A 14544-nucleotide genomic window follows, 5' to 3' on the forward strand; every position below is an offset into this window, starting at 1 on the left:
ACATAATTTTATGGTCAAAACATCCCTACTTCTAGATGAACAGTATATTATTTTTTTTATTAATATTATAATTAAAGAAAGGAAAAGAAAAAGAAAAGCGCGGATTGATTGAAAATGGGTATGAGAAAAATACCAAATTGGGGTGGGTTGTGAAGTGAGGGGGGGTTGGGTTTGGGGAGTTTGAGAAAGGGCATTAATGGGTGGAAGTGGAAAAGGTACAAAATTTGAGCATATTTGGAGGGACAAGTTTGGTGGGGTAAATAGGATTAGAATACAGAAATCCGGGTAACATCTACCTAATGGAATCAAGACAAAAAAACACCAACACAAAGCGTGGCAATATGGCCTCTCCCTTCACACTTCACACCTTCACCCCCTCATTTATAAGCCCTAGATCTTCCCAAATCTCACACTCTTCATTTCCCACAAAGGACAATCTATAAAACTCCCCTCTCTCCCTTGGCTTGCCTGCATGAACTCAAACTCACCCATACCCTTTACTTTTCTTTTCTATACAAATGGAGGAGGATTGGGTTTTGGGGTTTTGGGTTTGCTTTTTGAGTGCTGTTTTAGGGAGCTGGTTTTGGATGAACAAGATGAGGAATATTGATAACAAGGATGGGAGAATTCCAAAAGGGAACCTGGGTTGGCCTTTCATTGGAGAAACTCTCCAATTCATTGCTTCTGGCTACTCTTCTCGTCCTGTCACCTTCATGGACAAACGCAAATCTCTGTAAGTTTTTTTCCTTTTTCTTTTTTTCTTTTCTAAATGCTATCAGCTTCTAGACCCACTTCGTCTGATTGATCACTTCTCTCCTAGCTCCAAGAAAAATATATATCTCCTTTTTTTGTTACTTCTTTTTTTACCATAAATAGTTGGTGAGTTCATTTTCTCTTTTTATTGTTGCATTACATCAAAGTACTCAACCCCAGCATCAAAAATGATGAGTACCACTATGATTCATTAGCTGTACGTGTTACTTAATTATTGATATGTCTACTTTTACCTAACAATTTCACCATTATTAAAGTTGTGGTGATTATGTTTCTTTTCTCTTTTTTTTTTTTTTTATCGATGATGTTATGATTAAGCCGAGCTAGCAATTAGTTGGATTGGTTTTTTCTTTTTATTTCTTTTGGATTGTGATGATCAGGATGATGTATAATTTTAGAGTTCAGAAAACCCACATGCAAGGAGAGAAATATAAAAAACATTGCTTGTTCTTCTCCTCTCTTTGCTGTAATGAGATCATCATATGTATCAGCCAGAATCCTCAAAAGGGTCAGAATTTAAAGGCTCCAAAAAACCATTTTTTGAAGCAATTTCCATCTGGGTAATCTTTGGTTGCAACTTTGATCCAAAAAAGTACTTGAGAAAACAAAAAAGGTGCAGACTTTCTGACTTGGCTGCAGTAAAAAACTAGACCTTAGACACTGCAAATGGGTTCCGTTGCTTGTAAAGACGGTAACCACAGTCTCGGCTTCAGGCTTCCCAATGCCCCCCCAATGAAATCGAAATGAAATGACCATTCCCTTTCCATAAATGAAAAGAAAATGCAAAAAGGCTGAATTTTTAGTTTTGGGTTTGGTAATTTGCAGGTATGGGGAGGTGTTTAAAACAAACATATTGGGAACGCCCATCATAGTGTCGACTGATTCAGAGGTGAACAAAGTTGTTTTACAGAACCATGGCAACATATTCATCCCAGCTTACCCAAAATCAATCACTGAATTACTGGGTCCATTCTCAATTCTTCAAATGAATGGAAATGTTCAGAGAAAAGTCCATTCAATCATTGGAGCCTTCCTCAGGTCCCCACTCCTCAAATCCCGAATCACCAAAGACATTCACAACACCGTTCGTCTCAGCCTCGCTAATTGGAACCCCTCCCACTTGGTTTATGTCCAAACCCAAACCAAACAGGTCTCCATTTTCTCTCTCTATTTTTCCTTTTACGGGTCATGCATAAATTTTAAAATAATAAAAAAAAGTAATGGGGTTTTTTTTATATATATATATATATTTTCAGATCACATTCGAAGTTTTGGTGAAGGTGTTGATGAGTGTGGGTCCGGGTGAAGATTTGAAGATTTTGAAAAGGGAATTCGAAGAGTTCATCAAAGGCTTGATTTGCATACCCCTTAAGCTTCCCGGAACTCGGCTCTATAAATCCTTGAAGGTGGGGCCATTGGCCATATAATATAATTAGCAGTTTAATTAAAAGAAAATTAATTAAATGTGTTTTTGTTGGTAAAAAAGGCGAGAGAGAAGCTGTTGAAAATAGTGAGGAAAATAGTGGAAGAGAAGAAATGGGCGATGGCGGAGAAGGCGGCTCCGGCGAAGGACGCGGTGGAGGTGCTGTTGGAGGACCACGAGGGGAGCCAAGGACTGCCGTTGGATTTCATCAGCAGCCACGTCATAGAGCTGATGATCCCGGGGGAGGAGACGGTGCCGATGGCGATGACGCTGGCCGTCAAATTTCTGAGTGACAGCCCGGTGGCTCTAGCCCAAACGATGGTAAACTAAACTAAACTCGACTATATTTACTATTTATTTTAATTTTGATAGTTTGATTTGACTTTTGTTGAAAAGTCGTTTTCAAGATGAGGTATATGGGGAGGGCCGAGGGGATATATATATGATATATATTATTTATATCGAAATGCAAATAATTAATGGCACACGAGCGGGCGCACGTGTGGAGGGGTGAGACAGAGAAAATGAGGGTGACGCGGTGGAGGTTTCGTGGCCGTACGATTTAGATTGAGCGGTTGTCAGATAAGGACCACGAAATAACTCCGTGGGTGGGACTGTAGAGACCACTAGCTGTCTCATTGTCGCCTTCTCGCTCACTGCCACATCTTTTAATTTCTTCTCTTTTCTTTCTTCTTCCAACTTGCACTCTCTCTTAATTTTTCTTCTTTTTTTTTTCTCTTCTTTATATAATATTTAAATAATATACCACCACCTTTTAAATTTTAATATGACAAGCAAAGTAACATCTTATGATTATGAATTAGTTTGTGCACAAATATTTTTCAGCTTCATGTGCGTTATTATCATTTAAGTCGGACCCACTTCTTTCTTTACTTCACCCGGGTCGGGTCGGGTGTGAGAGATTTAAAGTTTATGGGTTCCGATTCTTTTGTTTAAAATGTTTTAATTTTAGTTTTTTATGTTTTTACATTTTTCAATTGTCTTTTATATTGTTGAATGTTATTGATGAAAAGTTTACATGGGATGGAAGTTGATGAGTTTTGACTAAAGTTTAAAGAATAACTTAGGCCTCTAGTTTCTCTTTCAATTTTAAATTAGGTGTTTTAATTTTCCTCTAAATTCTTATCTTACATAATTTATTATCATCCCATCTTTAACATTCACAAAGTGTATAATAGAAAAATGAATGTTAAAAAGTAATGGACTAAAAGTTGAAAAATTTTAAATAATAACAAATTGGTTGAAAAAACAAAACATTAGGGACTGCAACGTATGTTTAGCTCAAGGGCATGTTTATGAGTGATTTTAGTATTGTCATTTTTTTTAATCACTCGTATCATTATAAAACATTACTATTTTGAGAGTGATTTTGGCAGAAATGCAATTTTGTTTTTCTTCCCTTTTTTAATTAAACGTGGAGTGATTACTGTTTCATTAGGAGGAGAATAAGGAACTGAAGAAGCAGAAGGATAGTTCTGGCGAGGAGTATACGTGGACAGATTTCATGTCTCTGCAATTCACTCAAAATGTAAGACAGGCTTCAATTCTGACGTATAAAAGTACTGAAAAGGCGATTTCTTTTCCTCTTTTCTCTTTCCTTTTTTTGGTGATGACTTTGTTAACTCTGAATAATGATTTGGTTTAGGTAATTAGTGAAACATTAAGAATGGCCAATATCATCAATGGGGTTTGGAGGAAAGCTCAAAAAGACGTGGAAATCAAAGGTATGCAAGGGGAATGTTTTTCAGTTGGTTCATATTGTGCAGAATTGGGTTGATTTTATATTCTTCATTGCAGGATATTTAATACCACAAGGATGGTGCGTTTTGGCATCTTTTATATCTGTTCATATGGATGAAGAAAATTATGCAAATCCACATCAGTTTAATCCATGGAGATGGGAGGTACGATAAAGAAGTTTCTGATTTTACTCGTATCTTCTTCTTCCCTTTTGATCTGATCATAATGATTGAATGAGATATGGCTGCAAAAATTGTGGGGGGAAAAAAACAGGAAATTGGGTCTGCAACTAACAACCATAACTTTACACCTTTTGGAGGGGGACAGAGGCTATGTCCCGGCATTGAACTCGCGAGGCTCGAAATCTCGATCTTCCTTCATTGCCTTGTCACCACCTACAAGTACTCTCTCTTTCTCTTTATCTTCCTATTTAAGAAAAAAATCTATCAAGAGAATCTTCTTGATATATATGTAATTGAAACTAATTACAAGTTGTGGGGAAAAACCATTATGTACTGCAAATGGAGCAGATGGAGAGCTGAGAAGGATGAAATCATCCATTTTCCGACAGTGAAGATGAGAAGGAAGCTTCCAATCGCAATCACAACCATAACCTCATAACCAGATTCGATCATCTCAACAACTGCGATATCGAGCTGTCGAGGAAATAAGGCAAAGATCTTCATACAGATGTGAATATATCAAATGACCCAAGTTCTTTTTTTTTAATCTTTTCTTTTCTTGTGAGATAGATATAGCTAGACAGACCCACGAGGGGTCCTCTTTTTTAAGCCATAACTGTACTGATACAGGAATTCTAGTTTTACTTTACATGGAGCTCTCTCTACCATTCTGAATTATGATTCTTGTTCGTGCGTCGCCATCTTTTTGACAGTTCAAGGGGTCCTTCCTTGTCCATTGAATACTGCATTCATTGTACCCAACGCCATGTATAAAGTTTTAACATTTTGTGGCGAGGAACTTGCTGAGTACTAGTCTACTCGAGTCACCCTTCAAATTGGCAACCCATTTTTTCTCCCTCTGCCAAACATGCGTGTTCCAATTTGCGTTCAAATTTCAATCAAATCAGCCTATGATACAGCACGTCGGGCGATCAAATCAGGCATCACATGCGCTGAAGTAATCAAAGAAGATAATAATGGATATTGATTCTTACATCATTTCCTTTCAATTCTGTCAATCAAATAGTACAAATTTGAGTGAACACAGAGAGAGAGAGAGAGAGAGAGAGAGGGAGGGGGGGGAGTTGTGGGTGGTGCGTTAAAGGCCATTCCAATCACAAGGCTAAGTGGGTCAACGATATGAAGTTGGTAGAGCCCACTGGTGGACGTCCTCTTTCCATGACAATCACAGTTCACATGATTCAACTATCCACCATATTACTGTCCCCTCTTTTTTGGGCGTCGGGCAATACCCCAAAATTGAGTCCCTGTGTCGGTGCAGATTAATTTGTAGATATTAATGTGCACCCGACTGATCATCCTTCACCTTCAAGCACCGTTTGCTGAGCAGCCGCATCAGAGATGACATTAAGAACCCAGCTCCTTTGCCATTAGATGAAAGATGGTTTCCTCTTAAATACTGAAGCCCATATCTATTACACTAGCAAAACGGCTCAGCTCTTAAAGCTTTACTACAATTTTGGTTCGCGTTTATTTTAGCAAAAGAAAAATAAGCTACTGGGAAATAACGTATGAAATGAGAGACTCTGTTAGACTCTTCACAGTCTACATGGAAACACAAGCCATAACCACACAATCTATTCCATGGATTTTTTCCTCTCTTCTTCGAGCTGTTGAAGTTCGGCTAGCCTTTGAGCCCATGCTCTTTCCCTTGCTACTGCAGCCATTTTGCGTTCCACCCTCTTGATAATTTTCTTCTTCTTTGCCTCTTGAAACTGAGCTTTCCGTTTCTTTTTTTCAGCCTGCACGTTTAAAAGAGCCAGAAAGGTAATAGAAAATAAATGAATCCTCCTAGAAGAGAAGTGGATAAATTTCAAGAAGCTATCAGTCTCTCTCTCTCGACACTGCAGACTCTGCAAGTATCCAATCCAGCAAAATAATTTGGACAAGTGCATGAGCACGAATTGCAAATATTTCAACATCAGAAAAGATCAGAAATAGTTTCTCTTGGAATATTATTAGAGTTGCAACTTGGAACTCGTGAAATTTTTGGTTGCATGCCACATGTTTGACGAATAAAACATGTGCATGGCAGTGCGGGTAAAGTAAAAACTTCTGTGAGTGAAAATATGAAAAGTCTGAATTTTCAGTACTGCACTCATTAGAATCCATAACATCAAGTGTCAACATAGATATAAGATAACAATATTTCATATTCTAGTGAAATAGAACGATTCAAATGAATACATTTCGGTTTGAAGATATCTAAAACTGTTGTGGATCAAACCGTATCTAAATTGAAATTAAAACACTTGATCCTGATGTATGGAAGCAACCAAGTCACGATATCACCATTTTACTCACAAAAATAACATTGGCAATCATCATTCTACAAGCATGGCAGTCTTCAATAATAAAATCACAGAAGGAAATGGACATAAAAAAAACTTGATGATGCAGAAGCCTCAGGTTAATCAGAAGAAGGTTCAAGCCAGGATGTTTCTGTTAGAATCCATATAAATGAATTAAATTTACCCAACCCATCAGCTTAAGCTTTTGGGTTGAGTGGTGGTTTATTCATTCTTAAGATAGTATCAGAGCGGGAAGTCCTATGTTCGAACCCCTGCGTTGTTGTTCCTCTCCATTTATTATAATTTCCACTTGTTGGGTCTTGATGTTGTTTTCCAAGCCCACAAGTGAGGGGGAGTGTTAGAATCCATATAAATGAATTAAATTTACCCAACCCATCAGCTTAAGCTTTTGGGTTGAGTGGTGGTTTATTCATTCTTATGGAAATCATAGTGCCTAAATATGTATTCACAGAGAATTAATATTTTCTCAAATGTGTATTTGAACAGCCTACAAATTGCAAAGTTAGTGGGATATTTCTATCAAGGCAACTTTGGAACAGGACTTACTTTGCTAGTTGAGATATTGCTATCGGATGCATACTCAAAGTTTGTTCTATTTGAATTGGGTAATCAGCATTCATGTCTGAGAGGCAAACAGTGGTTATCCAAAAACCGACAATTACTAAGTGAATTTAACATTCTCCTGTAATTGGTACATTAGAAAAAGAATGGGAAAGGAATGAATTTGATAGGACATGTACACTAAAAGAATGCCAGATCGGCAAACAAAATATTATGGAATTTCTATATCTATCTAAAATTCGAAAGGCAGAATACTGACTCCAGAACCCAAGTATAGACTAGAGAGTGTATAAGATGAGATTGACAATAAGAATCATTAACAATTATGAAGAATCTGAAAAACAGAAAGTTACTAGAAGCTCAAAATAATAAGATTCTTATATCCCGTTACAAACTTAGGGCTTCCATAATTTCAGCCTTACAAGCCCTTTCTACAAATAACCAAGAAAATGCAGCATGATTTCTATTCATTCGGCTAGTATGCCACAATTCACAAGACAGTTTAACACAGATTATAATAAACCAGCGACCAATAGACCAGAAAGTTTTAATTTTTTAACATTCAGCATCTCTTCGGCAAATTGATAATACTGTTGACATTTATACCTCAAGACGTAGCAATGGTTACTAGACAGCACAAATTAATTTTAAAGTAGAGATACAAAGCAAGTAAAAAGGGCAAAATTATGGAAAACAACTTCAATTGCGATCATAAGATGACATACGAACCAGAATAAACGCCCGGCGCAGCCTAATGCGTTTCTTCTCATTCCTTCTTTTCACGCTTCCTTCGTTCGGTTGATTAGGAAGAATTGGTTCACCAGGAGTATATTGAACCCAGGCGTATGGACCTGCATTCAGCAAAAAGCATTTGAAACCATTTATTCCTGGCATCGAATTTCCAGTAAAAAAAAAGGCACATTGTAAACCGATACCCTAAACTTTCAAGAAATTCAAGTTAACGAACCAGGGGGTCTGAGGCTTGCCCTTTTCCGGCGAGGTTTATCACTCGGCCGTCTCTTTGGAAACCGAGTGTCGGTCAAGCTGTGGAAGTGATTCGCAATTGGAAACCAAGGAGCTTGAGTTCCAACAGAGCCGCCAGAAAGGAGATGAAACCGCGGTTCCGGGGAGGTGAAAGCGGCAGGAAACGGAGTTAGGGAAGTGGAGGGACGTGATCTCAAGGTCCTCGTTAGCGGCCGGACAACGGATCTTAGCATTCCAAGCCCCATTTGTGCTACGCAGAGATTGCAAATCGATCGAAATGGAAGAAGGAGATTGAGAAAGACTGAGGAGGTAGGGATGCGCCGTGAGGATGCGGTCACCGTAGTTCCTTTCTGGGACTGCACGGTCGACTTGTGGGCCGCACTCTATCAGAAGCCCACTATGTAACGGGCTGGACCTTGTTCAACTTCTATCGTTCAAGACTCTTAAATCAAGCAACGAAAGTACTTGCATTGCAATTTCGAATTTATTCTTTTCTTCTTTCCTTAAGTTAATATTATTGTAAATATAGCCTTCTTTTTTCAATTACCTAGGACAGTTCAATTTTATCACCATAGTTTGGTTTACTTCCGAAGTCATTCTCTCAAATAATCATCAATTCATCCCCTTTCAACCACGTCAAGAAATTGACTTCGTATATTTGTATAATGATATGATGTTGTCTACTTTACACTTAAAATGTATAATTTTGCCTTAAAAAAATAATTCATACCAATAGTACTATCAAAATATCATCTTTATTTATATATAATAATTCTCATTTTATAAAGCAAGATGGATTTTGAATCAATTCCTCGGACTCTTATTGACTACTAGACTTCCAGATAGTTACTTGAAAAAAGGTAACGGGTGTTTTATCTACCGTACGAACAAATCTGAAAAAATATATGCTTGACTCATATGATTAGCAAACTCATCCTTGGATACATAGCTCGACTCGAAGAAAATGATCTTTCAATCTCTTTCCGAAGACGACTATCGGTTAAATGGACACAAAGTTTGTCAATTGGCAGCGGAATAAAAGATTATTAAGCTATCGCCCAGTCAGGGGGAAGAAGGAAAATTACTGTTCTGATTCTGAACAGTAGGCATCAGCTAAGGATCTTCTTTCTGCATCCTGGAGCTCTGCTCCATCGTGAAAATATATTCCAGCTCGATTAAACAACGCCAGCAAATGCAGCAACTCCTTGTTACACAACTTTGCAGGCCTCTTATCTTCAAAATCTCCAGATTTTAGAACTTCTATGATCCTCTCCTTGAAAGAATCAAACCCCTTCTCCGAAGATGAAGAAGATGACTTTTCTTCATTGTTCCCACCAATGGAATTCTCAGAATTTGAGGCCACTTTTGATGAATGGATTAGCTCTATCACCTTCCTCTTCTGCTTGAAGGTTGCCCCAAGTGTTCTATTCTTCTTGCCAAAGCAAGTTCTCGTGAAAGACCGCCACTCTTCCAGGTTCACTTCTGGAACTTCCTTCTTGGGGCGGATTATGACCACGGATGAGTCGACTTTCGGACAAGGAACAAACTCCCTCTTGCTTACATCCATGACATACTCCACATCAGCCACCAGCTTCACATTCACAGCCAAACGGTTGTACTCCGAGTCACCAGGATCCGCCAAAAGCCGCCGAGCAAACTCTTTCTGAAGGAGAAGCGTGGCGCTCCGAAATGGAATTGCCCCGTATACCAACTTGGCCACAAGCGGCGAAGATATGCCATAAGGGATGTTGGCCACGACGAGGTCGAAACGAGGAAACTCGCACTTCAAAGCATCTTTGCATATGACCTACAAAACCCCACTTCCAGCAGTTTATCCTCTGTCAGGCATTTCATCGAACACATTGATTGCAATTTGAACTTACACAAATGCGGTCTTCAAATTTATGTTCCACCACGCGTCTGTGAAGAATCTCGACCATTCGTTTGTCGATTTCAATGGCTATGACCTTTTGGGAAGCTTCTAGGAGCTTCAATGTCAGATTGCCGGTGCCGGGTCCGATCTCCAAGACTGTGTCGCTCGGCCTTATGGCAGATTTTCGAACAATAGAGTCCAGAATTCGCTGGTTCGTGAGAATGTGTTGGCCTCTACTCTTGTAGAAATACAATTGGGCTTCTTCGTTCCCGTCTTTCGTTCGAACATTTTCGTTCGCACCATGGTTTCTCTGGTTGTATTGGTAAGAGGATGCTGAACGTGTACGGTGAAAAGAATGGTTGTGGTTCAGGCCATAGACGAACCTGCATAGATTTTTGTGGGGACTAAGCATTTGGGTTTTCTCTAATTGATAACAATCGGAATCAGAACATAAAGATTTGCAAAAAAATTTCGAAGTTCCGTTGATGCGAAGAGGGGAGCTCGAAGCAAAAATTTGGGTGTCCAAAATCGTAGAACAGGCCTGAGTTCCGGCACCGACTTCTGGATTCTAATGTAGTAAATGGGCTCAAAGCATGAGCCACTTCTAACTTCTAAGCCCAAGTTCCTCTCCTCCTACTCTTCTTCGATTAAATTATTAAATTATACCCTTTTTTTATATACTTTAATTTATTAATTTCAATAGATATTGTCATTAATAAAAATGACTTTACGGCATAAAAAAAGTAATATTAACACTTGTTGGGAGGCAGGCCGCAACGCCACGTGGGCTGAGCTCAACAATCCAAAGATTGGTATGACCACTTTTCCTTCCTGAGTCATCAGAAGATAGCTCTGATATTACAAGGTACAGTGAGAAGTTGGTCACCGACCTCCGACACTTTTATGAGATGGGTAACTATCCCTTATTTCCTATAAATACACTCTCATTCTATTAAATCAGATATGAAAAATCTGTCTAAAGATGATTTGCTCAGTTCGTACTCAAAACCAACTTGAACGTTAAAGTGATATACCTGTTTTTGTAGGTTTGTCGTTTCTAACTCACTCGCCCACTGCTCGCTAAAGCTCAGTACATGTCGCTCCACGACACTTAGCATCAACAACACTAGAATAAATGGATCCAGTAGTTATCTAATCAATCACTTCTTTTTAACGTATTAAAGATTAAAAAACCCATTATAAGCACCTTACTTACCATTTTTTTTTTCTAAAAAAAAGCAATGATTTGAAGAGTGCAGTCCAAAAGACTTGATAGTTAAGACAATTTTGTATGAAGGAATATGGCAGAGAAATGATAAATAGTTGCATGAGTAATTATTGGTTGTATTTTTCTGCAAGCAAATCAAATGTAATACATTCACATGTAAATGCCACATTATAGTGTCTGCGGTCCAAATTACATTGTTATATGTTTTGTTTGTTACAACATTATATTTAATTAAGGTTTATTTTGGTATTAATTAATTGGTTCTTAAGCCATCTTTAAAGGGATTTTACAAATTGTCGTTTGAGGCCTACATACTTCATTATAATGCCACCACTTTTCCCATAATCATTAATCAACTTATATATGCGTTGTCCAGTTAAATAGCCTACAAATTAACTACTAAATTAAAGCACTATCCAACTAATTTTGTCTCTAAATCAGAATTTCATTCACTTTTAAGGTAAAATTGATTAGTGGTGCTCAAGTTTTTCAAAATTAATGGGATTGCCAATTAAACATCTCTCTTTTTTCTTTTTAGAAAATAATTAAGCATATCTTTTAGAGGGGTAAAGGAAATCTTTCAAATATATAATTGGTCTAATAATAGATGTTATCCTTGCATACATTAAATAACACCTACTCATTTCTACTCATTTTCTTGAAGTTTGAAATTCAAATTCTCATAATCCGTATTTGTTGTATTAAAAATAATAAGGTTTAAAAACACTTTTAATCCTTTAAACTTTGATTTAGTTCCAAAATTTTAGTTTATAACAATTTAGGCGTTTGTAATTTAAAAATTGTAACAATTTAGTCTCTATCCTAAAAAATGATGTCAAAATTTAATAAAATTTTTAATATATGTAGATTGATAAATGGATGAACCACCAAATGTATCTATAAAATATTACAAAGATTAAATCATCATATAATAAAAATCTACACTTGATTTTTACGAGGTTTTTCACAAATTGTAATAAATTTTAAACTATAGGGATTAGATTATTACATATTAAAGTTCATAAATTAAATTGTTACTAATTTAAGATTACATTGACTACTTCACTTGAAATGAAATTACATGAACCAACGGTAATTTTTAACCTATTATAGATAAATAAATACTGTCTAGATTTAGGGTAAATCATACTTCAAAGAAGATATTTCATACCATTTGTCTATTTCAGGACTAATTTACATAAATTATTTTCCCGATAGATGATTTAATTTAGGAAAATACCATCACTGACAACTAATAGAGCCAAGTATTTTCCTTTATCTTTATTTTAGTTAAAATATTTTATTTTTATCAATTATTTATACGTATTATTTTTGAAAAGTACATTGAAAATAAAGAAACTCCTCCCCCTCGAAAGACAATTTACAGAAAGTTGTCTCTTTAATGTATGCTTTATCTTTATTCAGTAAAATCTTTTTGAATTTTTTACTTCTCCTTTTAGAAAGTAATTATTCAAAGTCATTGTAGTATAATGTAAATTTTGAAATTAAACTACACTAGTATTAATTCAATGTTAAAAGAATGTAAACCCAGGCGTAGAGGCTCAAATTTAGACTATTTCTTTAATAAAAATTGAAACAAATAACTTCAATGCTCAAAACCCGACTCAAATTAGAAAATATTGTTAACTTTATTAGCAATAATTGAAAAATAAGATCCGATTTCTATGTTGCGTAAAGAAAATTTGCCACCGTTGGTTCAACAAAAACATTTGAAGACAATTTGAGGTGATAGACATAGGATTCGAAAAGCATTTGTTTAATGGAAAAAGAGAACAGCAATGAGGGAATAATTGCCTCATCCAAACCAAACAAATTAAACTAAGTGAAAAGATTTATATAAGTAATAAATGTGTAAAAGTAAACTATAATTCCACACACATACTTTAAAAGAGCGAAAGAGCAGAAGGAAAGGAAGAATCCAATATTGGTGGTGGCGTGGCGGTGAAGGGCCAAAGAGAAGTAGAACAAAAGCGCGCGCCACGGCCACGGGCAATGGGCAATGGGCAATGGGCAATGGGCGTGGCCGCGCCAGAATCAAAATCAATCGCATCGCCACTCCTAAAAAGTGCATATTCGATTCGAGTCAATCTTGCATATCAAGCCTTTTTATTTTTATTTTTTTATTTTTGGGGCTTCTTAATTTCCTCTCTCCCTCCCCATCATGTGCTTCTTAATGATTGTTTTTCTGTACCGCTTGATTTTCCTTTTAAGATATGCTTGGTTTATTAATTGATAACAAACATGACTCTACTCACTACTCTAAGAAGAATTAAATAGAGTGAACAACTCTCGGATTTGAATAGGATACTTAACGGTGGCTTTCGATCAAATTTCTAGTACTACATGAGTATGAATCTGGTGTTGTGGGCATGAGGAAAGTAAAACGGTTTGTATTTGTCGATCACAATACAATTATATATATTTTTTTAAGTTCAGCTCTCATACTGAAGACAGATCTAAAACCTAGAACCTAAATTATAGGATGTAATTTTATAAAATTTATTTATTGTCGAAGTACAGGTTACATAAATAAAATCTTAAATTGCAATCCAAAATCCCCAAATTTTATAAACTAAAACAAGGCTATAGAAATTACCTTTCACATCCCCACTTGAAATGAAGCATTGAGGTAGGATTTCATATAAGGTGATCGAATCAACTTTTAATTTGAAATAGATGTACACTTTAGTTTGAAGAAGTGTTGAACCGAGTTTAGGAAATGTTGTGTCATCCTACATGACTGTATGAGAATGAATCTTGCTTTTTATAGGGAGCTTTGATAGCACTCACGTCCCTAGATGAGTGTTTGAGTTTGAGCTTCTAATTAGTCAAGCAATTTTACCGATTATTTTTCGTCTTAGGTATGTCTAAGCTAAGGTCCAAACACATATTTCTTAGCGAACGAGCCACATCGCAAGCCCGATTTCATCTCTAACATTTTAGATTGTCACTATTTCAGCAGGTTCACCTTCCCCATAAAAAAAAAAATTGTAATAAAGGATATGAATCCAACCCACCATCAATAGAAAATAGGATATATTATAGAGAAAATTGGGAGCGTCAAGCGTGTACTCTGTGTACAAATCAGACAAATCAAAATTAGTTCAATTGTCACTCAATTAAATTCCAACTTTATGGATGTGCACAATCATGTAGTCTTGTCCATGGAATATAATTAAAAGTAGGAAATACCTAAAACTGTCGGTTAACACAATTAATTAATTAGCCAAAAAAAAGAGAATTTCATGTACTAGTGTGTAGTGAATGAGAATAACTAAGGCCGATATCTGCGGGGACATATGGCGGACCGCTGCCCTCCAATTAGGCGGCGTGGGGCCATAAAGCGGCGGTGTCTTAGGGTTTCCCATCTCCTTCTTCCGCCATTGAAGGCAGCTGAAAAAACA

At 36.7% G+C, this 14544-nt stretch overlaps 3 protein-coding genes across 4 annotated transcripts; 1 reads left to right on the top strand and 2 right to left on the bottom strand.

Moving 5' to 3' along the window:
* Nucleotides 1–372: 372 nt before the first annotated feature.
* On the top strand, nt 373–4818 carry ROT3 (Cytochrome P450 superfamily protein). Of its 2 annotated transcripts, none has more exons than XM_022276906.2 (9): nt 373–733; nt 1600–1924; nt 2055–2180; nt 2261–2518; nt 3657–3746; nt 3864–3942; nt 4016–4122; nt 4232–4359; nt 4489–4818. In XM_022276906.2, the coding sequence occupies exons 1-9, from the start codon at nt 519–521 to the stop codon at nt 4577–4579; spliced, it is 1419 nt and encodes a 472-aa protein (XP_022132598.1). In that variant the 5' UTR covers nt 373–518; the 3' UTR covers nt 4580–4818. The 2 variants fall into 2 exon arrangements, with proteins under 2 accessions (XP_022132598.1, XP_022132597.1); XM_022276905.2 differs by having other exon boundaries at nt 376–733; nt 2031–2180.
* Nucleotides 4819–5099: 281 nt separating this feature from the next.
* Nucleotides 5100–8348, bottom strand: LOC111005424 (protein translocase subunit). The gene is made up of 3 exons (XM_022276907.2): nt 8002–8348; nt 7764–7885; nt 5100–5903 (listed from the first exon to the last, which is right to left on the bottom strand). Exons 1-3 carry the CDS (start codon nt 8261–8263, stop codon nt 5739–5741), a joined length of 549 nt encoding a protein of 182 aa, XP_022132599.1. The 5' UTR covers nt 8264–8348; the 3' UTR covers nt 5100–5738.
* Nucleotides 8349–8754: 406 nt separating this feature from the next.
* DIM1B (Ribosomal RNA adenine dimethylase family protein) lies at nt 8755–10507 on the bottom strand. Its single transcript, XM_022276815.2, has 2 exons — nt 9902–10507; nt 8755–9825 (listed from the first exon to the last, which is right to left on the bottom strand). The coding sequence occupies exons 1-2, from the start codon at nt 10301–10303 to the stop codon at nt 9100–9102; spliced, it is 1128 nt and encodes a 375-aa protein (XP_022132507.1). The 5' UTR covers nt 10304–10507; the 3' UTR covers nt 8755–9099.
* Nucleotides 10508–14544: the final 4037 nt, after the last annotated feature.

Source organism: Momordica charantia, assembly GCF_013281855.1.
Source record: "Momordica charantia cultivar OHB3-1 chromosome 1 unlocalized genomic scaffold, Mcharantia_2.0 BLBB01000001.1, whole genome shotgun sequence".
NCBI lineage: Eukaryota > Viridiplantae > Streptophyta > Magnoliopsida > Cucurbitales > Cucurbitaceae > Momordica > Momordica charantia.